Genomic DNA, 27634 nt, shown 5'->3' on the forward strand with positions numbered 1-27634 from the left:
AACAGGTTGACTGCTTTATGTCCAGGAGTAGAGAAAAAGATTTTTAAAGATTGCATTAGTTTTGTGGTTTTGGCCAAAACCTTAGGGGCCGGGGGGGGGGGGGGGGGTCAGGGGCATGAATTTTACAATTTTTGTTCCCCTTCACCCATAGATGCTGTATACCAAATTTGGTTGAAATTGGCGCAGCCATTCCAGAGAAGAAGCTGAAAATGTTCAAAAGTTTACGACCGATTGATGACGAACAACGAACAACGTACGACGACAGACGAAAACAGACAGCAATAGGTCACTGAGTGACTCAGGTGACCTAATAAATTTAAATCTAGAAGATATTGTTATAATTGCCATTTGCATGTATACAAAATGTCATATATTATAGTGCTATGTTTTCCATTATGATACTTAGAGAGAGAGAGAGAGAGAGAGAGAGAGAGAGAGAGAGAGAGAGAGAGAGAGAGAGAGAGAAAGTGATTTTTTCTTAATCCAGATCATACACAGTGAAGCTTATGATAGTACATGCGTCTGTTTGTTTGTCTTATAATTTTTTTTTTTTGGTTTTCTTTTATTTGCTAATTATCCTTGCTTTTTGATATAAGTATAGCTCATATAAGTGCCAAATGCGTAATACGCAATATTGATCATTTAAATCAAAGTATATCTTTATTATCGAAAGGATATTTTTCTAGTTATTCTTTCTTTCACAGTAAATACATAGGCGTCGGAACCGGGGGGCTAGGGGGGGCTTAGCCCCCCCACTTTTTTTCCAGACATATACTTAGTATAGACATTGAACATATCTTCGTAGGTTTAGCCCCCCCCCCCACTTTCTACAGATACGCCGTATAGTATGGGTTAAAAATTGGGAAATTAGTTGTGTTAGGAAAAAAATTTGGTACTGAAGCACGAACCCCCCCCCCCCCCACGAAAAAGGATTTTCGTGTTTGGGAAATGGACATTTCCTTTTTTTTTTTTTTTTTTTTGCTTGTCAGGTATTTTGTGAAGGTACAAAATTTTATTTTACACTTAGCCCCCCCACTTTCAATTTGCTTCCGACGCCAATGAAATATTATATGTATGTTTTTATTTTACATCGAAAAGAGGCAAATTCTTACAGATTTCGAAGAAAGGAAGACCTAATTTTTGCCCGCGTGGCGCAGTGGTTAGAGTGTCTGCTCTAGAGTCGCGAAGCAAGGAGTTGACCCTTACGTCGCGGGTTCGAATCCCACTGTGGGACGTGGAAACCGGTCCTTTGGATGAGACCAAGGCAATCTAATTAAAATCAGACTTCATAGATCCGCGTCGTATACACTCTGCCCAAGTGAATATGGCATGGATCTAAGAAGTCTATTTTAGTTAGATTGAAACCAAGGTCTCGTGTCGCAATAGGTGCTGGCATGAAAAAAGATCCCTCCCTGCTCAATGGCCCTGAGTGCAGAGTATTGGTCAAAATTTGTAGCTCTTCACCGGCAAGCGTTGGCTTCTCCAGATAAGTGAATAATTCTCGAGAGGAACATTAAACAACATACAATCAATCAACCTATTTGTTGCCATGGCAACTCCAGTCTCAATTTTTGCTCTACTGCTCAGAGACCAGAAGAGCTTATGCGATAGTAAGCCATCGTCATTTTGCGCGCACGTGCTTGCAAGAACTTACACGTGCAACATGAGAAATAACCAATATAATTGATATAAACATAACTTTTTTTTATTTTTGATGAAATGCTTTTAAAATCATAATGTAAGGATAGACAAAAAGACATGGTCAAAATGGCAAAATCTCAAGCGCATGCACGTGCGGACCGCTTTGACTGACTGAAACTTAAGTCTCCATATATTTCTTGTTTTCGACAAAATCCTTCAGTTTGAAATTTTGAACATAGTAATACATTATAAAGATCCATAGCATGATACATAAGAATTATCATGAAAGCATGCACAAGCACATGTGCTGCAATCTTATTGGATGAAACTTCAAATGCCTATAACTTTCTTGGTTCTCAACCAAAAAAAAAAAAAAAAGGATAAAATTTAGAATATGAATATAGGCATAATAAACTCCTACATTATGCTACTATCAAAATTGAATGCAAGGACAAGTGCAATATGTAAAATGACCAATATATTTGAAAAACTGTTAACATTTATATTTTTATGATTTTTTATTGATTCTCACGATATAAAGATATGTTAATGGTTTAGACAACAAGCCATGATCACCTTGCATGTGCATGCACTTGTGTGCGCCTGAAATACGTTAAATGACACATAGTTGACATCATTGTCACTTTTATAATTTTTTTATATGAAATCCTTCGATACTGAGCATATTAAAAAAAGTCTTTTAGGAAATTGGCACAAAAAGGGAGTTAGGGAGCATTTAAGAAACATCTGTAACGGTCCCTGCTACAATTAAAACTAGTTTAAATATGTCTGTAATAAATGCAATACATACAAAGAGTGCAGTTGTCTTCAGATATCATTCCAGGACCAGTGGTGGTATAATTTACTGGGCAATTAGTGCATCCCTCAAACTTCATGGTGAAATTTCCATTGTTCCATGTTCCTTTGGGACACTGTTCACAGGCATTTGATGTTGAATTAAAAAACTGTCCTTGGGAGCAGACATCTGTTAAAATATCAGGGCATAAGCAAATTCTCATAAAAATTGTACTATGGTTTATGTATTTTATCTTCAATATCTAGATAATACAATTATTATTGTTAATTTTTTTTATTAAAACTATCACACAATGAAAAGAAAATTGTTCCTGCTGTAACAACTTATGGCTTACTGAGGCAATTAGAGGAGCTATTGGACATTTTCTGCTTTGTTCCGGTAGCAGCTGGACATGCTTTACACTTGTTTTCAGATGTTGGTACATCCACTGACTGATAGTAATCTAATTCACAATCAACACAACCACCACTACTTCCTATCTCTTGGCCACTGCTACATATATCTGTAAATGCCAAACTTTTAGTATGTTACTTGAGTAATCACTGGCTAGTTAGTGGAGTATGCGATAGCTGGAAACGTAGGATAATATGAATAATGGACAAAGCCTGTTATGCATAAATTATCCCACGCTTCCAACTATCGTTGATGTCCCTGGCATACTCTTATAACTAGACAGTGGTTCCTTATATTTCCATTTCATTGTGAAATAAAATTGTAAATTTAGATTCTAAAAATTATAATAATAATAAAATTCCACGAGCCCTCCAATGTCGATTTCAATAGCCCTCGCCCACTGAAGTCAAACACAAAGACAGCCAGATGAGATTTACATGCATATTACCTCCTTAGCATCAGACCAAAGACAGACGCGCATGGGATTTACATGCATATTAGGCCTCCATAGCTCTTGACCTATAGCTTTGCCTAATTTACATTCCTGTAGAATTATCAAGAAATCTACTCCACTAACTTTCAAAGAGTTATAACAGAGAAAACCTACAGAAATGGAAATATAGCAATATCATATCAGATAAACTGAAAATTATAAACAAACTACAAAAAAGAACAAGAGGCCCATGGGCCTTATAGGTCACCTAAGCATCATGCAACAACTTTCCAACGATTGAATTTGGTTTTTCTTTTAAACTAGACGCCATGGCATTCATATTTTTGAAAGAGACACCATTGCTAATCATCACTATACACTCAACATGTTTAGTTTGGTTACTTAATACCCCAGACAGAGTAGGGGAACAAATAAAATGCATTTCAACTAATCAGTAATATTCAGGAATAATCAGTAGTGCCACTACCACACATGAACCCCTGACACTAGGTCCACACATTTCACAATTTTGGAAAAGGCACCCTTGCTTATCAAAAATGTTTGATTAATACCACGGAGCAGATATCAAACAATTAATTCATTTTCAGTATATAAGTAGCCCCCCCCCTCTATGGTACCCCTGACCAAGGGGACTTGAAATTCACAATTCAGGAAAAATGGCCCTTACTCATCATAGCTATATATTAGGTAGTTCATCTGCTAAATACCCAGGAGCAGAGAAAAAAATATTCAAAGATTGAATGTATTTTCACTATATAATCAATAGAGCCCCACCCTAACACCAAAACCTCTGACCCTGGGGCCATAAAATTCACAATTTTGGAAGAAGCATTCTTCGTCATCATAACTATATACTTAGTAAGTTTATTTAACACCCAGGAGCAGAGAAGAAGATTTTCAAAGAATTAATGTATTTTCACTATATAATCAATAGAGCCCTGCCCTAACACCTGAAACCTGAACCTGGGGCCATAAAATTCACAATTTTGGAAGAGACATTCTTCCTCACTTTTACTATATACTTAATTAGTTTATTTAATAAGCAGGAGCAGAGAAGAAGATTTTTAAAGAATTAATCTATTTTCACTATATAATAAATAAAGCCCTGCCCTAACACCAGACCCCTGACCCTGGTGCCATAAAATTCATAATATTGGAAGAGGCATTCTTCCCCATTATAACTATGTACTTACTTTAGTTTATATAATACCTAGGAGCAGAGAAGAAGATTTTCAAAGAATTAATGTATTTTCACTATATAATCAATAAAGCCCTGCTCTAACACCAGAACCCCTGACCCTGGGGCCATAAAATTCACAATTTTGGAAAAGGCATTCTTCCTCATCATAACTATGTACTTAGTTAATTATCATATCCAGGAGCAGAGAAGAAGATTTTTCAAATAATGCATTTTCACTATATAATCAATAGAGCCCCGCCCTAGCACTAGAACCCCTGACCCTGGGGCCATGAATTTCACAATTTTGGTAGACGAGTCAATGGTCATTACATTCATGCTAACAGTTTGAATGCTTGATGTCCAGGAGTAAAGAAGAAGATTTTTAAAGATTGCGTTAATTTTAGTGGTTTTGGCCCCTCCTCGCAGGCCCCAGGGGGACAGGGACTATGATATTCATAATTTTTGTTCCTCTTCACCCATAGATGCTGTATACCAAATTTGGTTGAAATTGGTTAAGGGGTTGCTGAGAAGAAGCTAAAAATGTTCAGAAGTTTACGACCGATTGACGACGAACAACGAACGACGTACGACGACGGACGGAAACAGATAGCAATAGGTCACCTGAGTGACTCAGGTGACCTAAAAATCATTGGGTCCCAAGATTTAGAATTTTTTTGAATATGTATCACATAACAATTCAAAAGAAATTTGATATGAAATCTTTCAAGTCTTATAAATGTACTCACTTATGGAACAGTCATTGATGCTGGTAGTTTTCATGCTTTCTGTTGTGTTACCAGAAGGACAAGCAGAACACCTACTGAACACATCTGTATTGTTCTTATATTGGCCTCGTGGACATGGCCGACAGGTTTCATTTGCTGAATGTAGGACTTCATATCCTGCTGGACAGTAAACTATAAAAAGATAAACTACTTTGTAATTCAGTTCTTGTTAAATTCTGATTAATGTCACATTGGTACCTTAATTATAAAACAAATACAGAGTGATTCTACTTTTTTTAAAAATAATTTTATTTTTCAATCTCATTTTTAATTTTTTTTTCAGTTAGTATCATGACCATCTGATAACTGTTAGTTTATAAAATCATTACTTTGTTAAATTTGACTCCATCTTTCAGAACTTTATCAGTTCTTTGATATTTATTTTAAAAGAGAAATTCCTGATAAAACTGACAAAACTGGATGACAAAGTATAACAAAGCAGTGGAATTTTCACTTTTATGAACAGACCTCCATATATAGTTATCTACTCATTAACAAAGTATCTGAAATAAAAGCAAACTCTTGAAAATCAGTTTCCACTTTTAACATTAATTCTTTCACATTTGTATCAGTCTAAGTTTATATATCTTGAAATGAAAATGTTGCATTGTAAACACGCATACTTGTACTTAAAATCAAAGCAGAGACTAATATTCTGAGTTCAGTTAATGAACATTATCTGTAATTAAAAGCTTAGGTAGTCTTACACCATGAATGTTTAATGTAAATCCATTGATGCATAATTCATGCAAGTTTGGTCAAGGTATGGGTAATAGTTGCTTAAAAATGGACCTGCAATGGACACTGGTCTAGAAAATCTTGTAGTGTGCATCCCTGGGTACATAATTCATGCAATTGGTCAGATTAGAGTTATACATGAGGTAATTTTGGAATAAAAATGACTCCCTAAAAATTAACATCCTACATGCAAGTTGATCAGATTAGGGTATAATTTTGGACATCTTAAACTAAAAGAATGCTTACACTGATCTTGGGAATAAAGCATAAGCTTTTCTTGACTTAGATTGTAAGCCTTATGATTTTGTCCACGGCTTAAAAAGTGGGGGATATTAATTTGGGTCTGTCTAGCTGTTTGTCTGTCTGTCCGCCCGTCTGTCTGTCATTCTGTCTGCCTGTAACGCTTTCATTTCCAATTGATATCTCGAGAACCCTTTGAGCTTTCGCAAAGAAATTTTGCATAGCAACTCCCTATGAACTAAAAAAAGAAACCTATTGATTTTGAGGTCAAAAGGTCAAAGATCAAGGTCATAAATTCGCAAATTCTATCTTTTATAACACTTTCGTTTCCGCGAAAGGAAGACCCCTATTGATGGAGGTCAAAAGGTCAAGGTCGTAAATTTATACATCCTGCCTGTGTGTAACACTATCCTTTCCGGGCGATATTCCATTTGTATTATTAGTATTTATTGTATTACATGTCGCTATTTTCAGCACGGGGGCATGAGGAGAGTTATTACGTATAAAACAGGTTCTCGGCGGACTTTATATTCTTATCACATCTATATTAGAACTGTTTAATAAAGGTTAAATTAGACACCATGCATTGTGTAAAATTTTGACAATATCAAACGTGAATATATACGTGTATGTGACTTCATCTTTGCATATTATTTTTGTCAATGTACAGCAGCACCATGGTGTAGTGGTATGTCTCTCGCTTCACATGTGAGAGGTCCCAGGTTGGGTTCCTGGACGATCCATTTTTCCCTTTTTTCCCGAAATACTTTTTTTTACTAAATGATAGTATTCAGCATGTGAAATGAAAAATATATGAGGTCTAGCTTGTACAAACTCGTAAAATCATCATTACAGTGTGATAAATATTCAATATAAAAAGAATCTTCTATACACATAATTAAGAATAAGCAATCAAATCTTTATATCCATATTGACACATTTTATTTGCTTCAGTATAGTTACATGTATACATTTAATAATTTTACAAATTCAGTCAGGGGGATCCGACCCCCCCTCCCCCCCAAACTGCACATGGTTTACATTTTCCCTAAGCGGGGGACACAAATTCTCTGAACTAGCTTGTTATATTTTAGTCTTTGAGCATAACATAATGGTCTGATGGCAAAAAATTCAAAACAAGCAAGTTTATTGGTCTCTATGGATGATTTTAAAGGGTTAAGAGGTGGATCAAATATACAGGTTGGTTAAAAATTAGGGAGTGAAAGGTAGTTTATTGACCAATGTTGAACAGTGGAGAAATTTTCCCCAACAGTGCTCAGAAAATTTTGCACTGTATATTGCTCAATATTTGCATTACAGGATCTGTAGTATTATGGTCAAAGACTAAAATATAAAATTAAAATCAAGACCTTCCTCAACTTTGATCCCTATTGAAAGTACTCTGTATTTATTGGTACTTTAATTTTGTATAAAATCAGGATAGGTAATCCAACTATAAGTACTATGAGCAAGCCCACAAATTGATTCCCCAGCTGATTTTTACTTATTCAGGTTTTGTAAATGTGTCCTTGACCTTGCCAAAAATACCTTGGTTACAAAAAATGTCAAATCATCTGGTAATCTTTAAGTGATATATGATATTCAACGCATTTGTATTTTTAAAAAATCTAGACCTATATAAATTTTACACTAGTAGTCACACGCGTGATGTAGTAGTTACAGTGACAGCTCTAGAGTAACGGAGTAAGGGGTTGATCCTTGCGTCGTGGGTTTGAATCCCACTGTGGGACGTGGAGACCGGTCCTTCAGATGGGACTGTATAAACCACGGTCCCGTGTCACAGAAAGTGCTGGCAGGAAAAAGATCCCTCACTGTTCAATAGCTGCAAGTGTCTAGCATAGGACAAAATCGGTTGCTCTCCATCAGCAAGTGGTGGCATCTCCAAGTGAGTGAAAAATTCTCAAGAGGACGTTAAACAACAAACAAACAAACAAACTCATGCAAGTAATTTGAATTTGCTCCAATAAGCTTGAGTCAAGGTTAGGGCACACCCTCAGCTCATAAACAATTTTTGTACTAGCTATTACAAGTTTCAAATAATTCTCTTTTTCAAAGCTATAGCTAAATAAAAGTTTTACTTTCTGCAAGTGACTAATTGAACTTGCAAGAAAACTTTTATCAGAGTCAGGACAAACCTTCAAATCATAAAACAAGAGGCCCATGGGCCACATCGCTCACCTGAGCACATGAGCTAATTAAAAAACACAAATCAGCTCAGTATTGAAAAGTTTACTTGTTGGGGGAGGAGGATTTGAATTCTCTATAACTTAAGAATGTCACTATATCAATAAAGCATACATGTATAAATTTGCCATACTTGAAAATAAGGTTTTTTGATAGATTTTTCCAACATATTACTTGATCTCCCATTGTGACCTCCTATAATGTATATATTCCTATGTAAAACTTTGACAAGCCATTGTGCCACCCCAACCCCCTGGAATCATGATTTAAACAAATTTGAATCTACACTACCCGAGGATCCTTCCACATGAGTTTCATCATTCCTGACCCAATGGTTCTGGAGAAGATTTTTCCCATGTATTCCTATGTAAAACTTTGACAAGCCATCGTGGCCCGGCCCAAACCCCAGGGGTCATGATTTGATTTGAACAAATATGAATCTACACTACCTGTGGATGCTTTCACATGAGTTTCATCATTCCTGGCCCAATGGTTCTAGAGAAGAAGATTTTTAAAGGTTTTTCCTAAATATTCCTTTGTAAAACTTTGACCAGACATTGTGCCAACCCCCCCCCCCACCCCTTGGGGGTTTTCATAATTTGAAGAAACTTGAATCTACACTACCTGAGGATGCTTCCACATAAGTTTCACCATTCCTGGCCCAATGGTTCTGGAGAAGAATATTTTTTAAGATTTTAATTTATATTCCTATGTAAAACTTTGACCAGACATTGTGGTCCCCCCCCCCACCCCCAGAGGTCACGATTTGAAGAAACTTGAATCTACACTACCTGAGGATGCTTCACCATTCCTGGCCCAATGATTCTGGAGAAGAAATTTTTAAAGATTTTCCTATATATTCCTATGTAAAACTTTGACCAGACATTGTGGTCCCCCAACCCCCGGGGGTCATGATTTGAACAAACTTGAATCTACACTACCTGAGGATGTTTCCACATGAGTTTTATCAATCCAGGCCCAATGGTTCTGGAGAAGAAGATTTTAAAGATTTTTATTATATATTCCTAGGTAAAAATTTGACCAGCCAATGTGGCCCCGCCCAACCCCTGGGGGTCATAATTTGAACAAACTTGAATCTACACTATATATTCCCAGGTAAAACTTTGACTAGCAATTGTGACCCTGCCCAACCCCTATGGGTCATGATTTGAACAAACTTGCATCTACACTACCTGAGGATGCTTCCACATAAGTTTCACCATTCCTGGCCCAATGGTTCTGGAGAATATTTTCCTATATATTCCTATGTAAAACTTTGACCAGACATAGTGGTCCCCCCCCCACCACCAGAGGTCACGATTTGAACAAAACTGAAATCTACACTACCTGAGGATGCTTCCACATGAGTTTCACCACCTTTGACCAGACATTGTGGTCCCCCCTCAATCCCCGGAGGTCATGATTTGAATCTACACTACCTGAGGATGCTTCCACATGAGTTTTATCAATCCAGGCCCAATGGTTCTGGAGAAGAAGATTTTCAAGATTTTTCTTATATATTCCTAGATAAAAATTTGACCAGCCAATGTGGCCCTGCCCAACCCCTAGGGGTTTTGATTTGAACAAACTTGAATCTACATTATCTGAGGATGCTTTCACCTGAGTTTCATCTTTCTTGGCCCACTTGTTCTTACAACGACAACAACAACGAACACTACGATGACAACTTCGACGACAGACAACGGACACATTTTGATCAGAAAAGCTCACTTGAACCTTTGGCTCAGGTGAGCTAAAAATTGTAACAAGTATGAGTTTTTAATGAATCTTATAGCCCAAACAACAAATCCATACTTTTTCTGCCGTGACCTTGAAATTGCACTCCTAAAAGGCAAAAGGGGTAAGGGGGAGGGGGTACAATTTGAACAAACTAAAATCTCTAAAAAGATTTTTTCCTACGTTAAACTTTCATAATGCACTGTGGCTCCACCCTAACCCTGAGGGTCACGATTTGAACAAACTTGAATCTACACCACCTGAAGATGCTTTCACATAAATCAATCATTGCTTTGCTGTTCTTAAAAAGAATATTTTTCCAATATACAGCCTACTCTGGATATATTGAAATTTAGGGGACAAGGTTAATTATTTCATAATACCGTATATCAGGTTTTTTCCGCGTCATGTTTTTTCCGCGAATCAGAACCTAAATCAGTATATTAAATTTACGCGAATCAATTTTTCACTATTTCAAAGTCCCAGTGATTGTATTATTAACAATTGTTTCAGCCTATGAAGGATGTGGATGTAAAATGTATTAAGTCATTAAGCTTGAGTTACTACATACGGGTGAGAAATAGATCGATCGACCTTCACCTCGTCAATTTCGGAAGACCCGCTCAGCTGATTACACACCTGTGTTGCGTACTAACTCTCAAATCCACAGATATTATTTTTTTTAAGATTTTAACAATCATAGGTCATTTACTGTTCCAAACTGACTAAAAGCTCAGGTATAATTAGTTTAATAGCTTCTCGAAAACAAACAATAAGATCTTATACCTATTACCGGTATCTTGCGCTTGTCCTCTGACCCCGTTATTTCTACCCTCTACGATATAACCATTAAGAAATAATTCTACTACAAGAAGAAAACTTTGTAAAAAAATTTACGCTGTTTTATTTTCCGCGATTCAGAACTCGTCGCGAACATAGCGGAAACTGGATACACGCGGAAAAATCCTGATATACGGTATCCATAATTAAATATAAGCAAAATTGCAAAGCCGCCATCTTTCAAAGTTCAATCCCGATCTAAAATAAAGAAGAACAAACCCGGACAAATTAATTCAGTCAACATTTATCTAAGACAGTGAACAGATTCCATGGAATATTAGTCTTTTATATAAAATTATTTCTTTCTGTTACATTGAAAAGACAATCTTCAACCTAACTATAAAATTCCCTGATCGCATTCTTTTGCGTTTTGGAGAAATATCACCGGACTCCAACTGTTCAATTTACTTGCATGTATATTATCCTTAGTGCACTCGAGTTAATCCCAAATTTCTTAGCTTTTCGAATTTAGGCTTATCAATAGCCATAACAAGTTCCTATTTAGTCTCAAAGTTCAGTTTTTTCTTTTTCTGTGGGGTTCCTTCATTTTTTTAGCCTCAATACGTCCGTATGCATGAAAACAAAGAATTTAACAGTGAATAATTTCATTTCGTAAAAGCAGTATAAAAAGGCGAAAGGTGAAAGCTTAGTGTATTAATTCACACATTTGTATATCAATTGTTCAGTAAGGCATTTAAGGTAATTACTGTCACCAACCGTAACGTCAGCCACCAGGGAGTACTTCAATATAACCGTTATGAAAATAACTCATTATCACCTCTGGGGACCATTCAGTGGCTTCAATATATTTCAATATAGGTGATTTCAATCGTTATTTTAATGCAAAGAATATGAGAGGCTAAATCTTGGGATTTATTGTTATTTCAAAATAAGCGGAATTTTAAACTAAGCGATTTCAATATAAGTGGAATAAGCTCATGTATTCCTGTGTAAAACTTTCATCGTCCATTGTGGCCCACCCTACCCCCAGGGATCTTCTTTTGAACAAACTTGAATCTACATCACCTACTGATGCATTCATATAAATATAACCAATCATGGCTTTATTGTTCTTCATCAGAAGATTTTTAAAGATTTTTCCTATATATTCCTATGTTAAACTTTGCGACCCCACCCTACCCCTGGGGGTCAAGTTATGAACAAACCTGAATACACTTTCTGACAATGATTTCACATTAGTTTTATCTTTTCTGGCCCATTGGTTCTCGGGAAGATTTTTCAATAATTCCATAAATATTTTGCTTTTTCCTTATTTTCTCCCCTTGGGAGGAAGGTGCGACCCTTCATCTGAACAAACTTGAACCCCCTTCACCCAAGGATACTCTTTGCCAAGATTGGTTGAAATTGGCCAAGTAGTTCTATCACCATTGAAATGGCTCCCATTTTTACATTAATTTAATTGTTTACTTAATAATTTTTCATATCATGCATCAAATTCTAAATTACTTTTATAATTCTTAATATCTTAATTTATTTGTCCACAAATAGTGAAGCTATAAACCAACACAACATCTGGGTAATTTTTAATCCCCTGAAATATTTAGTGCTTTCTTACTAATTGTAAATCATTTACACTCATACGCCCTGATTAATTAAATAAATCTTCTTTGACTTCCTGGCTTCAAAGGATGACACTTGAGTAGTCTATTGTTAAAATTATACTTATTTGATAAGTTCTGCCTTTGGCTATTTTCACATTGAGTAATTCCTTACAATTAGTTTAAATATATAATTGAGAATACAGAGAGTTAAGGGAGATCTTGAGTGACAGAGCTAGTGAGCTGAAGTGTTAAGAACCATGTGGGGAATTAAACTAAGAAACCTTTAAGATTTTATTTCTGTTTAGGCCAACTTCATCTGTTTTAGTTAGGACTTGGACTTGCATCTTTATGTATCTATATTGTTGGATTTCACTGTTACTTAATTAATTTCCTAAACCTGATACTTATGAACTGCACATATAAACTAAGACAACACAATGTTAAGTTTGGGCAGACATAACCATGATTTATTTGTTATGTAATGAAATGTAATATGTAATACATACGTACATTAGACATGTAGGTGATAATAATCAGTTAAATGAAATCATGGTTAACCTCCAACTAACTACACAGACACACACTCTACTCTCATACAAAAAAGAAAGCTTAATAAACTATAATTGTTACCCTACAAATTTGGACTCACTTGTATGTGCTTCCTAACATTCCCCAAACCCTTAAGTTAAATTCCCCAAATGAATGTGCATGCACCGCAAAATGATGTTCAAGACAGACTAGCACGTGATCACAGTTCTAGAGAAGAAGACGAAATTGTGTAAAATTTACAATAATAATGACAACGCTAACGACAATGACGATCGACAGACAACGGACAAATTTTGATCAGCAAAAGCTCACTCTTAGCTCAAGTGAGCTAAAAGTGGAAAAAAACATTTTGCTCTAAGTCCTACACTGACCTCACCAAGATAAACAAGGGAAACAGATCGTAAACATGCATAAGCTGCAGTCAACACATGCATGTAAATAATCTGTACATGGCAATATAGCTAATGAAAGTGGCAATTTAGCGGTAATACTTTTAAATGAAGTGGTATGTAACCATGTTAGAAGCAGTAATGAGTATGCAGCAGTAAGGACAACTTTGAAAATGAATATATTAACAGAGTGAATATATATATGCACTCATTTAAGAATATCACACCAAAATTCTATTTAGGGATCATTTAAGTGTCTTTTTGAAATATGATTTCATTACTGAAAGATCCTTATAATCCTTTAATAAGATAATATTTAATGAAACCAATTTCATATATGTTTATATAAAAAATTAAAAATCATTAATTCTCATGGGAGGTTAATATGTTTGTAGTTGTGTCATGGAGAGATCCACAAAATCATGTTCTTCATGAAAAAAATGGTTATGTACAACAACTCAAGTTTCACATGCCAAACTTTGTTTTTCATCAAACCATGAAAATTTGACTCCAAAAATAATGTGATTTGACAGATCTTTTTATAACAGAGAAATTGTTTGGGTTGCAAAACTCACTTTACAAAATAAAGTTTGCTGTGAAGTCACTTACATTTACAATCAGATTTGGAACTTGTTCCATCAGATTCTGTTGTAAAGTTTACTGGACATTTTATACATTTCTCTTGAAGATCCATTGGCTGATATTCTCCAACAGGGCAAGGAACACAGACGTTAGAAGTATTTCGGTAAGTGCCATTGTTGCAGATTGCTGAAAATAACAAAAATCATTTTCTATGAAATATCATTTATTAAAACAAGAATTCTGAGAGAATTGCATAAGCAATACATGTCCTCTACTAGGTTCCCCTTTTCTCTTTAGGATGTCATTTTATAATATCCTGTATAGGAAAAAAGTATCCCCTCCAAAATGTAGACATTTCGATAATTACTTGTTTATGGATGAAATGTTTTGGAATTTTAAAGTTGATCTGTCTTATAAACAAAGACATCTATGAATGTCATTAGACATGCTTGGGTAAAAACAGCTCATTTTACATGGTTGAAAAAACAATTATATTAAAAATTAAACTTGATTTACGGTTTGTCACTTGAAAAAAATCTGTGTCCGGACAAGCCCTTAATTACCATAGTTAGAATGTCTCCCATACACTCGTAATGTAGCAAAATTTGCAGAATAAGAATCGCTCCGAAATGATTTTGAAGAATACAAAAGGATTTGCATTGAATATAACTATCAAACCAGAAGTCTCTGTCGAGACTGAAGCTCTACTGGCTTGTACTTATAGCAAAGGAAGGTAGATAGATTGTATACTGTTTAACGTCCCTCTCGAGAATTTTTCACTCATATGGAGACGTCACCGTTTGCCGGTGAAGGGCTTCAAATCTAGACCTATACTCGGCACTCAGGGCCATTGAGCAATGAGGGTTCTTTATCGTGCCAACGCCTACCGTGACACGGGACCTACGTTTTTAAGATCATATCCGAAAGACCCGTGACTTTCACTTCTAGTGCCGAGCGCTTGGCGAAGGAACAGTCACTACCTATTTTAACGTCTTAGGTTTGACGCGGCGCCGGGAACGAGAATCGAACCCGGGCTTCCAGATCACGAAGCGAACGCTCTATCACTACCGTGAACGGTGCAAAGGAATAGAAAAGTACTTAAGCAGTTGGGAATTGAAACTTTTCAACAGCAATAATAGAATAATGATCCTTGATTAAGTCTCTTTATGTTCTTAGTGTAGTCTACTTGCATGCCACATTATATTATAATCAGACTAAAACTGTATTTGGAGTAGCATTTTGAGAGTATTTAACAGAAATTTCTATTTTTAGTAACCGTGGCAACACTGTTCATTGAAGTGAAAAACTGATACACAGAATTATGTATCTCAGTGCAGTCTACTTGTGTGCCAAATTTTATTGAAATCAGACCAAAACTGTAGGAGGTGTAGCATTTTGAAAGAATTTCACAGAAATTTCTATTTTTAGTAACCACAGCAACACCGTTTATTGAAATCTAAAACCGATACACAGAATTATGTATCTTAGTGTAGTCTACTTGTGTGCCAAGTTATATTGAAATCAGACCAAAACTGTAGGAGGAGTAGCATTTTGAAAGAATTTCACAGGAATTTCTATTTTTAGTAACCACGGCAACACCGTTCACCGAAATCAAAAACCGATACAGGGAATTATGTATCTTGGTGTAGTCTACTTGTGTGCTAAGTTATATTGAAATCAGACCAAAACTGTAGGAGGAGTAGCATTTTGAAAGAATTTCACAGGAATTTCTATTTTTAGTAACCACGGCAACACCGTTCACCGAAATCAAAAACCGATAAAAACAATTATGTATCTTGGTGTAGTCTACTTGTATGCCAAGTTATATTGAAATCAGATCAAAACTGTAGGAGGAGTAGCATTTTGAAAAATTGTTTACAGACAGAGAGACGGACGGACGACGGACGCATTACTATCGCATAAGCTCTTCTGGTCTCTGACCACTAGAGCTAAAAATTAAGTAAAACAAACTTTTTGAGGTTGTGCATGCTTTAAACTTAAAAAAAATCAACTTAAAGATGAAAATTCAACTATTTTTTAACGTCTTTTTCTCGCTTCATATTTACCATGTTGATATTAGGAACTAGTGTGCACTTTGTAAGAGTTATCTCTAATTCCTTTTCTTTGGTATATTTCGTCAATACACAGAATGCATTCTGTAGTTAAATAGCGGGTCTGTAGGATATATTTATTATTTTAAGATAAAACATTCTATTTAGTTTGTCGCTATAAAGCTACCCAAAAAGTTTCAAATCAATGATTATAACACGACAATCATGTGTTGATCATTAATTTAGTACAGCACAAAACGGATTTTAAACCAAATTATAAAAAACAAGAGGCCCACGGGCCTTATAGGTCACCTGAGTACTGTGTAACAACTTTCAAACAATTAAAATTGATTCTTGTTTTACCCAAGAGGCCACGAAATTCACAATTCACAATTTTGAAAGAGGCACCATTGCTTATCATAATTACAAACTTAGCATGCTTACTCTACTTACTTAATACCCAGAGGTAGATCAGAGTAACAAAAAGGAAAATGCACTTTCACTTTATAACCAGTTGTGCACCTCACCCCAAAGGAACCACTGGCCCTGGGGACACATATTTCAAAATTTTGCAAATTTTATCACAAAATGGTTGATTTATACTAAAGAGCAGATTTCAAAGCATTAATTTATTTTCAGACTATGTAACCCCCCCCCCACCCCCCGACCCAGGGGGCATAAAAAATAACCATTTTGCTAGATGCACCTTTCTTCATCATAAATACAGATATACTTGGATCATTGGCATAAAACTCAGGAGCAAAGGAAAAGATTCTCAAAGAATTAATGCATTTTCACTATATGATCATTAGAGCCCCGCCCTAACACCAGAACCTCTGACCCTGGGGCCGTAAAATTCACAAATTTGGAAGTGGCACTCTTGCTCATCATAACTATGTACTTAGTTTATTTGATACCCAGAAGCAGAGAAGATTTTCAAAGAATAAATGCATTTTCACTATATGATCAATAGAGCCCCGCCCGAACACAAGAACCCCTGACCCCTGGGACCACATATTTCAAAATTTTGCAAATTTTATCACAAAATGGTTGATTAATACTAAAGAGCAGATTCTAAAGCATTAATTTATTTTCAGACTATGTAAACCCCCCCCCCCCCGACCAGGGGGGCATAAAAAATAACCATTTTGCTAGATGCACCTTTCTTTTAAGATATACTTGTATCATTGGCATAAAACCCAGGAAAAGATTTTCAAAGAATTAATGCATTTACTATATGATCAATAGAGCTCAGCCCTAACACCAGAACCCCTGACCCTGGGGCCATGAAATTCACAATTTTGGAAGTGGCACTCTTGCTCATCATAACTATGTACTTAATTAGTTTATTTAAAACCCAGAAGCAGAGAAGAAGATTTTCAAAGAATAAATGCATTTTCACCATATGATCAATAGAGCCCCGCCCTAACATCAGAATCCCTGACCTCAGGGACATAAAATTCACAATTTTAAAAGAACCACTCTTTCTCATCATAAGTATGTACTTAAATAGTCTATTTAATACCCAGGAGCAGAGCAGATTTTCAAAGAATTAATGCATTTTCACTATATGATCAAAAGAGCCCCACCCTAACTCCAGAACCCCTGACCCCGGGGCCATAAAATTCACAATTTTGGAAGTGGCACTCTTGCTCATCATAACTATGTGCTTAGTTAGTTTATTTAATACCCAGAAGCAGAGAAGAAGATTGTCAAAGAATACACTATATGATCAATAGAGCCCCACTCTAACACCAGAACCCCTGACTCCGGGGCCATAAAATTCACAATTTTGGAAGTGGAACTCTTGCTTAACATAACTATGTACTTAGTTTACTTAATACCCAAGAGCAGAGAAGATTTTCAAAGAAAACATGCATTTTCACTATATAATTTATATAGCCCCGCCCTAGCACAAGAACCCCTGACCCTGGGGCTATGAATTTCACAATTTTGGTAGAAGACTCAATGCTCGTTACATTCATGCCAACTGTTCGCCTGCTTGATGTCCAGTAGTAAATAAGAAGATTTTTAAAGATTGCAATAATTTTTGTGGTTTTGGCCCCACCCCTCAGGCCCCAGGGGAGCGGGGACAATAAAATTCATAATTTTTGTTCCCCTTCACCCATAGGTGCTGTATACCAAATTTGATTGAAATTGGTTCAGTGGTTTCAGAGAAGAAGCTGAAAATGTTCAAATGTTAACACACGGCGCAAGACAGACGACGGACGAAAACGGATAGCAATAGGTCACCTGAGTTACTCAGGTGACCTAAAAATTAAAAATGCAAGAATTCCGGCAATATGTAATAAAAATTCTGTGAAAGTCTCATTAAATTTCATTCAGTTGTATGAGAGGAGTTGCAGAAAAGAGATTGGTACCCCAAAGCATAACAGAAGGACAGACGGACGGACATCTCAATTACTATATACCATCCCGCTTTTCAATCAGGGGGTATAATTATCTGCTTTTCAATTTTAGTATTTTGTGATTCCCAGAACATCAAGAGCAATTTAATGAGAATGAGTTATAAAGTCAGTGAAATCATTTTTTAAAAACCTAAGAGTAGCAATGGAGAAGAGAAACTGATGTGAATTAATATAAGTGAACAAGAAAATAAGTTTTTGACTCTGCATGTTTTCAATAAATAGCAGAATAAACACAAATGTTCATCTTTATATCATATTTTGTTACCTAATGTTTAGAACTTTGATAATCATTGATTAGCATTTTATTTTCACAATTGCTTTTTGAGAACAAGAGGCCCAGGGGCCACATCGCTCACCTGAGCAACTGGCTAAGTAAAAGCAAAAATTAGATCAGTATTGAAAAGTTTACATATATTATAAAAATGGGTTCTGGGAGGGGAGGGGGTATTTAAACAAACTTAAATCTACACTTCCTTAGAATGCTTTTGTGACATGTTATGGTTTTGTTGTTTATAAGATGAAAATTTTTATTGATATAGCCTTTGTATTCATTTCTTCACTTTATGGTTCCTGTATTCTCCTGAATTTCAAATCTACATTACCTTTTTTAATGCTTTTAAATTGATGATCAATCATCATGATGGCTTTATGAAGAATTTTAACAATTTTTACCATGCATCCCTTTGTAAAACCTTCATCACCCATTGTGGCCACCCTTGCCCAGGGGTCATGATTTGAACAAATTTGAATCTTTGCTACCTGAGGATGATTCCACAAGATCAGTTTCATCTTTCTTGGCCCAGTGAATCTTGAGAATAATATTTTTAAAGATTTTTCCCATGTATTCTTACGTTGAACTTTGATACCCCACTGTGGCCCCACCCTACCCCCAGGAATCATGATTTGAGCAAATTTGAACCTTCGCTAACTGAGAATGATTCCACATGAATTTCATCTTTCCTGGCCAAGTGGTTCAGGAAAAGATTTTTAAAGATTTTTCCTATGTTAAATATTGATTCTCTATTGTGGCCCCAACCTACCCTTGGTGGTCATGATTTGAACAAACTTGAATCTTCACTACCTGAGGATGATTCCATATAAGTTTCATCTTTCCTGGCTAAGTGGTTTTGGAGAAGAAGATTTTTAAAGATTTTTCCTATGTTAAACTTTGATACCCAATCGTGGCCCCGCCCTACCCCCAGGGGTCATGATTTGAACAAACTTGAATCTTCGCTACCTGAGGATGATTCCACGTGAGTTTCATCTTTCCAGGCCCAGTGGTTCTGGAGACGAATATTTTAAAAGTTTTTTCCTATGTATTCCTATGTTAAACTTTGATACCCCATTGTGACCCCAGTCCTACTCCCGGGGGTCATAATTTGAACAAACTTGAATATACACTACCTAAGGATGCTTCAACATGAGTTTCATCTTTCCTTGCCCAGTGGTCCTGGAGAAGAAGATTTTTCTTATATATTCCTGTGTAAAAATTTGATCAGCCATTGTGGCCACGCCCTACCCCCAGGCCAGGGGTCATGATTTGAACAAACTTGAATCTACACTACCTAAGGATGCTTCCACATGAGTTTCATCTTTCCTTGGTCAGTGGTTCTGAAAAAAAAGATTTTTACAGATTTCTCTTATATATTCCTATGTAAAACTTTGATCAGCCATTGTGGCCCCGCCCTTCCCCCGGGGGTAATGATTTGAACAAATCTGAATCTTTGCTACCTGAGGATGCTTCCACATGAGTTTCACCTTTCCTGACCCAGTGGTTCTGGAGAAGAAGATTTTTAAAAGATGCCATAATTTTTCATTAATTCATCATAATCTCCCCTTGGAAGACGGCTTCGCCCTTGATTTGAACAAACTTGAATCCCCTGTTACCCAAGGATACTTTGTGCTAAGTTTGGTTGAAATTGGCCCAGTGGTTCTTGAGAAGAAGAAGAAAATGTGAAAAGTTGACAACGACTACGACGACAACGACGACAGACAACAGACAAATTTTGATCAGAAAAGCTCACTTGAGCCTTCAGCTCAGATGCACTAAAAATAAGTTGAATAATTCATAAAAAATTGAATTATAAAAGCTTTAAACATGTCTGATATTATTATTAGAGACAGAAATAAATTCTGAAATCTGATTTTTTTTAATTACTATTATGCATACATCTTTAAAAATACCACTTTAAAGATTGCAATATTTCTTATAATTTGACAAAATGTAAATCAATCTTCTTATAACATTGGACATAATTTTATAAAATTGACAGAAAAAAATTCGAATAGTTTTCACCAATTATAAAATAGCAATCAATAATACTCACTAATAGTACATTCATCAATGGTGGTGGTTTTCATTTTCTTCGTTGTTAATCCAGAGGGACAAGCAGAACACCTACTGAACACATCTGTATTGTTCTTATATTGGCCTCGTGGACATGGCCGACAGGTTTCATTTGCTGAATGTAGGACTTCATATCCTGCTGGACAGTAAACTAAAGAAAAATACTTGTTTTAGTATCTAAAATTATTGACACAATAAAAACTGACACAACAACTTCACTCTTGCTTGACAGTCAGTCTAAAATACTACAAACAATCTCTTTGCGAGCAATGAGACGTCTCCCGTCCCATTCAGTTTCTCAAATAAAAAATTAAAAATTGAGCCAAAAAGTGATAAAAAAAAAACATCGGACACACGGGCATGGAACCTGGGTCGCCATTTGAGTGAAAAATTCTCGAATGGGACGTAAAACAACATACAATCAATCAACTACACATGCACAATTTTATTAGCCATCAACGACGTTAACATTGTTCTCATTGTCTGAAATAACGAGCGTCATGGAGATTAAAGGTTTTTTTATTATCAAAATTCAGTGTGAAATATATAAACTGAGAACTAGCTAGCCAAATTTAGCTTAAGAAGATTCACAACGGAATGTGTTACTTATGTTTTAAAAGTAATTGTTAGAAATAATTTATTACTGATGAACAGATAACACTGTTTACTTTCTTTATCTTTATATAAGGGATGTCAACAAGTACCCGGTTAACCCGGTACTCGATCGAACGTCCGAGTATCGAATTCTGAAATCTGGTACTTGGTTACATAATTTTTTTCTTATTCCATAGTACATATTTTTATCAAAAAACTTATCAAAAATAACTTAAATGTGCATACGATAATTAGAGTGCCGTCGCCTACACCTGTAAAACATCCGTTATCGCCTGTGGCTGTACATATACAATTAGTGACCAGTTACCTGCTTTTATCACATATTGCGACCCTTAATTTTTGGATGGCTTCAATGATTTGTTTTCTTTGAGGATCTTTTAAGTATGTTCTGTTATCTTTAAATCATTTTAAAAATTATTTAGTACATGTAAATGGTACTGAAATCCGACATGCATAGGTATGTCGCTATTGACTTAAAAATGTAAAGAAATATTTTGGTAATACATGTCATTGAAGATTGAAAAAAATGTTTAAAGTCAACTATGCGGAATAAATTTAGCATATTATTACCATATACAGGGGATACAATAATAATATTTGACAAGCGATTCCAACAACGTCCGTTCTTCCTGCTTTGCTAGTGCTATCATTACAAAGATTCGTAGCAGATTATTTAAAGCGTCTTCCCAAACAAAAAATGTAAATCATTTGTAATATTATTGGTGAATCAAATTGATGTCTTTCCTAAGTGTGTATTTTGTTTTTAAATCAATAAATAAAGTACAATAAATCATTTTCGTTGGACTTTTTAAAAACATGCACTAAAAACGTAATAAACCAGAAGTCTCTGTCGAGACTGTAGCTCTACTGGTTTATACTTAAAACTAAGGAAGAGAAAAATGATCTTTGCCAATTATCAAAGCAAAAACCGATGCAGAGGGTTATGTATCTTAGTGTAGTCTACTTGTGTGCCAAGTTATATTGAAATCAGGCCAAAACTGTAGAAGGAGTAGCATTTTGAAAGAATTTCAAAGAAATTTTTATTTTTAGTAACCATGGCAACACCGTTCATTGAAATCAAAAACCGATGCACAGAATTATGTATCTTAGTGAAGTCTACTTGTGTGCCAAGTTACACTGAAATCAGACAAAAACTGTAGGAGGAGTAGCATTTTGAAAGAATTTCAAAGAAATTCTATTTTTAGTAACCATGGCAACACCGTTCATCGAAATCAAAAACCGATGCACAGAATTATGTATCTTAGTGTAGTCTACTTGTGTGCCAAGTTATATTGAAATTGGACCAAATCTATAGGAGGAGTAGCTAGCATTTTGAAAGAATTTCAAAGAAATTTCTATTTTTAGTAACCTCGGCAACACCGTTCATCGAAATCAAAAACCGATGCACAGAATTATGTATCTTAGTGTAGTCTACTTGTGTGCCAAGTTATATTCAAATAGAACTAAAACTGTAGGAGGAGTAGCATTTTGAAAGAATTTAAAAGAAATTTCTATTTTTAGTAACCATGGCAACACCGTTCATCGAAATCAAAAACCGATGCATAGAATTATGTATCTTAGTGTAGTCTACTTGTGTGCCACGTTATATTGAAATCGGACCAAATCTATAGGAGGAGTAGCATTTTGAAAAATTGTTTACAGACAGACAGACAGACAGACAGACAGACGGACAGACAGACAGATGGACGGACGCCGGACGCATTACTATCGCATAAGCTCTTCTGGTCTCTGACCAGTAGAGCTAAAAACAACCTTGGGGTTTAACACAGCTTAACTGAGTTTAAGAAAATTAACAGACTTGTACATGTATTTACAATTTTAACGATTACCCTGGTACCCGATCGGAAAAACGTCCGAGTAATTGATTATCAAATATTGACCGATTTGACATCCCTACTTTATCACCCCTACTAATGTGTTCGGAACCTTTTCTTTTTCGGTGTTCTGTATATTATAAAACCCTATGAGTTCAGAGCAGCTCTGACAGTGGCTCTGGCTAGAGTTAACGAGACTTCAGCGAGATAGGGTAAATTATTCACAGAAATGTGGCTAGGAAGTGACTAGCACGTGGAGACATGGTAAACAGAAAAGTTATGTTGCGTTTTAGTTTTCACCACCCTGTAATATCATTCTGTAGAAATGTACTTCAATCGATCTCTCTTGAATTCATTCAAGTTATTAAATTATAAGTATTCTCTATGACACAATTTTCTGCTACATGAATTAAAATTTCTTTTTGGACAAAAATTTTGCATGGGAACCGGGACTATATTTTTGACGTCAGATTAGCAAATGAAGCACCAATGTGACTTTAACTGACAAATCAGCTGAATGAGAATTGCATTATGGGTTATAATTACTACGAATACTACATGAATTTTACGCATGATAATTTCCTTATCTGTACTATCTGTGAATACAATTCACCCCTACTAATGTTATTGTGATTTAAATTCAAGACACGTGGTTTAGGTTTACCTATTAAAAAGGTTATAGGGAAGAACCGGTTTTATAAATAAAATTGGCAGTAAACAGGAAATTGCTATAGTCTGTTTCTTTTGAAAACATGTCCTGTGAAAAATGTGTTTCAAGACCTTTCTGAAAGGCTTTCATGATTTTTCAACAGAAATTGGTGGCTAAAGGGGGGGGGGGGGTAACAATTAATATATCTTATCATAGTTAACTGCAAAAACTTCAGCTTATTAGCGACCGATAAGCGAGGGAAAATGTGTAATATCATTTACACTGACAAAATCTTTGTTTGCCTTATATGGCTATTGCTATTAATGCGCACAGAGAATCTAACCACGAGCAACTGACCAGTTGTTGATTGAATACGTTTACGCTAAATACATGTTTGTGTGTTACTTCGAACACGTGGTTCAGGTCAATATATGATCATGTCAATGGAGTGCAAAATAAAAAAAAAAAGTTCTTATGAACAATATGCAAATACTAGTATTCGAAACTATGAAAGATATCACGGGTGTTTTTAATTTGTTGTTAACTAGAAAAAAAATATGTTTAATAAGATGTATACGTAGTTAGTTTCAAGTTCAGAACAGCACTTCAAGGGTAAAGAAAACGAACAGCTTCTCGTATGCATTTAAACGGACAAAACTTTTTTACATAACTATACTCGTGATCAAGTGTGTTGGCCAGGGAATCTACCTGACAACTGTGTTCACCGATAGTACAATAAAGGAATTTATCAAGCGTAAAATTCCTGTAGTATTCGTAGTAACCCATAATGCAATTCTCATTCAGCAGATTCGTCAGTTAAAGTCACGTTGGTGCCTCATTTGCTAATCTGACGCCAAAAATATAGTCCCGGTTCCCATGCAAAATATTTGTCAAAAAGAAACTTTAATTCATGACAGCAGAAAATTGTAACATAGAGAATACTTAAAATTAAAATTTGAATGAATCCAAGAGAGATCGAATGACATGGATGTACATTTCTACAAAATGATATTATAGGGTGGTGAAAACTAAAACGCAACATAACTTTTCTGTTTACCATGTCTCCGCGTGCTAGTCACTTCCTAGCTACATTTCCGTGAATAATTTACCCTATCTCACTGTAGTCTCGCTAACTCTCGTCAGAGCCACTGTCAGAGCTACTCTGAACTCATCGGGTTTTATAATTTGCAGAACACCGAAGAATAAAAGGTTCCGAACACATTAGTAGGGGTGCAATTGTCAGGTAGATTCCCCGGCCAACACACGTGATCACGAGTATAGCTACGTAAAAAAATTAATATTTTGTCCATTTAAATGCAATCGAGAAGCTGCTCGTTTTTCTTACCCTTGAAGTGCTGAACTTGACGCTAACTACGTATACATTTTATTAAACATAATTTTCTCTAGTTAACAACAAATTAAAAACGCCGGTGAGCCCCGTGATATCTTTCATAGTTTCTAATGTTTGCATTTTGTTCATAAGAACATTTTTTATTTTTGCACTCCATTGACATGATCATAGATTGACGTGTGCGAAGCAACATGTAAACATGTATTTGGCGTAAACGTGTTCAATCAAGAATTGGTCAGTTGCTCGTGTTAAGATCCTCTGTGCGCATTAATAGCAACAGCCATATAAGGCAAACAAAGGTTTGTCAGTGTAGATGATATCACACATTTTTTTTACCAGCGTATCGGTTTTTATTGAGCTGTAATTTTTGCAGTAAACTATGATAAGATGTATTAATTGTTATTTAACCCCCCTCCCCCCTTTAGCCACTCATTTCTGTTGAAAATCATGAAAGTCATTCAGAAAGATCTGGAAACACATTTTTCACAATACATGTTTTCAGAAGAAACTACGGTGGCTGGTATAGGACATGGTATGAGAATTTTTTTTTATTAATTCGTGGCCACGAAATAAAAATTCGTGGGAACGAAATAAAATTCGTGACCACGAATTTAAAATTCGTGGCCACGAAATAAAAGATAAAGAATCTAGTGTATTGACAGATCGGGTTCGTAATTTAGATGTGTCCATAGACGCGCGCGCGGATCTGCAGACAAAAATCTGAGAATACATGTTATTTACAATAGCTAAGATTATGTCCAGTGCAATTTTTAATGTATTACACACATTTATTGCTAGATGTTTCAATAAATAGAATGTACTTGTAAGGTTTGTTTAGTCAAACACTCAATGTTTATTTATTTAACAATTAGTGGCAGAATAGGCCCCTATTATCGTGAACGTGACATCTTAAAAATAAGAGCAATATTCATATATTGTCATGATTGTTTTCACATAAAACTCAACTGTTTTATACAAATGAAAGTGTGTTTACTTCAATAAAGGTACATGTAATTGTTAAGGCATTGCTTGACATACAAGAGAAGAAGCTAAATATGACATTATATAGCAGAAAATTTATTTCGTGGCCACGAATTTTATTTCGTTCCCACGAATTTTATTTCGTGGCCACGAATTTTATTTCGTTCCCACGAATTTCTATTTCGTTCCCACGAATTCTATTTCGGGGTCACGAATTTTTATTTCGTTCCCACGAATTTTAATTTCGTGGCCACGAATTTTATTTCGTTCCCACGAATTTTTATTTCGTGGCCACGAATTAATAAAAAAAATTCTCATACCATGTCCTATACCAGCCACCGTAAGAAACAGACTATATAGCATTTTCCTGCTTACTGCCAACTTTATTTATAAAACCGGTTCTACCCTATAACCTTTGAATAGGTAAACCTACACCACGTGTCTTGAATTTAAATCACAAAAACACTAGTAGGGGTGTTTATATGTATTCAACCTTTTTATTCCATGCAATTCCATATACAGGCATGTCTATGTAATCTATTTCTGCACTTCTGTTGATCCCTACATCAGCCCATTTGTTTACTATGAAAGGTGTGTCAATGTTGTATTCTACTTTGAGATACAGACAAAAGCAAGTATAGTACAATGTAGACATTTGAGGAAACCTCGGATTAAAACTGTAATGAGAATTGCAACGTAATTGCGACGTGACAATCCAAGAATTTCTTTACATTTCATTGATCCTTATATACATAAAATTCGTTCGACCAAATGCTCAGCTGACCCCGTAAAAGCTAATCTGCTCATCGGAGACAGCCACCATTTTAAACTCGCTTCAAATTTAGAAATGCAAATATCTAGAGGTGGATTGATCAATCTTAAAATAAATTAAATATTAGGCTTTTCCAGAGGGGTCTCTGTTAACCTTTTCAATATCGAAGAAAAAACTGAAAAACAAAAAAGTTGAACTTTTTAAATTCGCTTCCTGTAGTGCCCAGAAGTACTGACGATGCATAAAAAGGTGATTCTGCAAACCTTAAAGTCATGGTCTATAATCTCCAATAGCCTCCAGTTCATATCTTTAGCCATTTTTGAGAAAAAGGGGCGACAAAAATACATTTTAAAATCAGGAAATTGTCAATAACTTAACACCAAAAGAATTTTTCAAATTTTCTCCAAAATGTATCGTGTTTTTTTTAAGATGCACATCATTTCTGAAAATTTAATTGAAATCCACTGAATAGTTGTTGAGAAATCGCATGCA

General features: G+C 35.5%; 1 protein-coding gene across 1 annotated transcript in view; it reads right to left on the bottom strand.

The window, feature by feature from the left end:
• LOC134231244 (uncharacterized) overlaps positions 1-27634 on the bottom strand; it is a gene marked incomplete at its 3' end in the record, with an annotated part of 423563 nt that overhangs the window by 19376 nt on the left and 376553 nt on the right. Inside the window, 4 exon segments of the mRNA XM_062713186.1 lie at positions 2453-2626; positions 2793-2960; positions 5232-5402; positions 14140-14298. Of these exon segments, the coding sequence (XP_062569170.1) occupies positions 2453-2626; positions 2793-2960; positions 5232-5402; positions 14140-14298 (672 nt within the window).

This window comes from Saccostrea cucullata, unplaced genomic scaffold (genome assembly GCF_032062105.1).
Source record: "Saccostrea cucullata isolate Sc308-1 unplaced genomic scaffold, CSIRO_AGI_Scuc_v1 ctg238, whole genome shotgun sequence".
In the NCBI taxonomy this organism is placed as follows: Eukaryota; Metazoa; Mollusca; class Bivalvia; order Ostreida; family Ostreidae; genus Saccostrea; species Saccostrea cuccullata.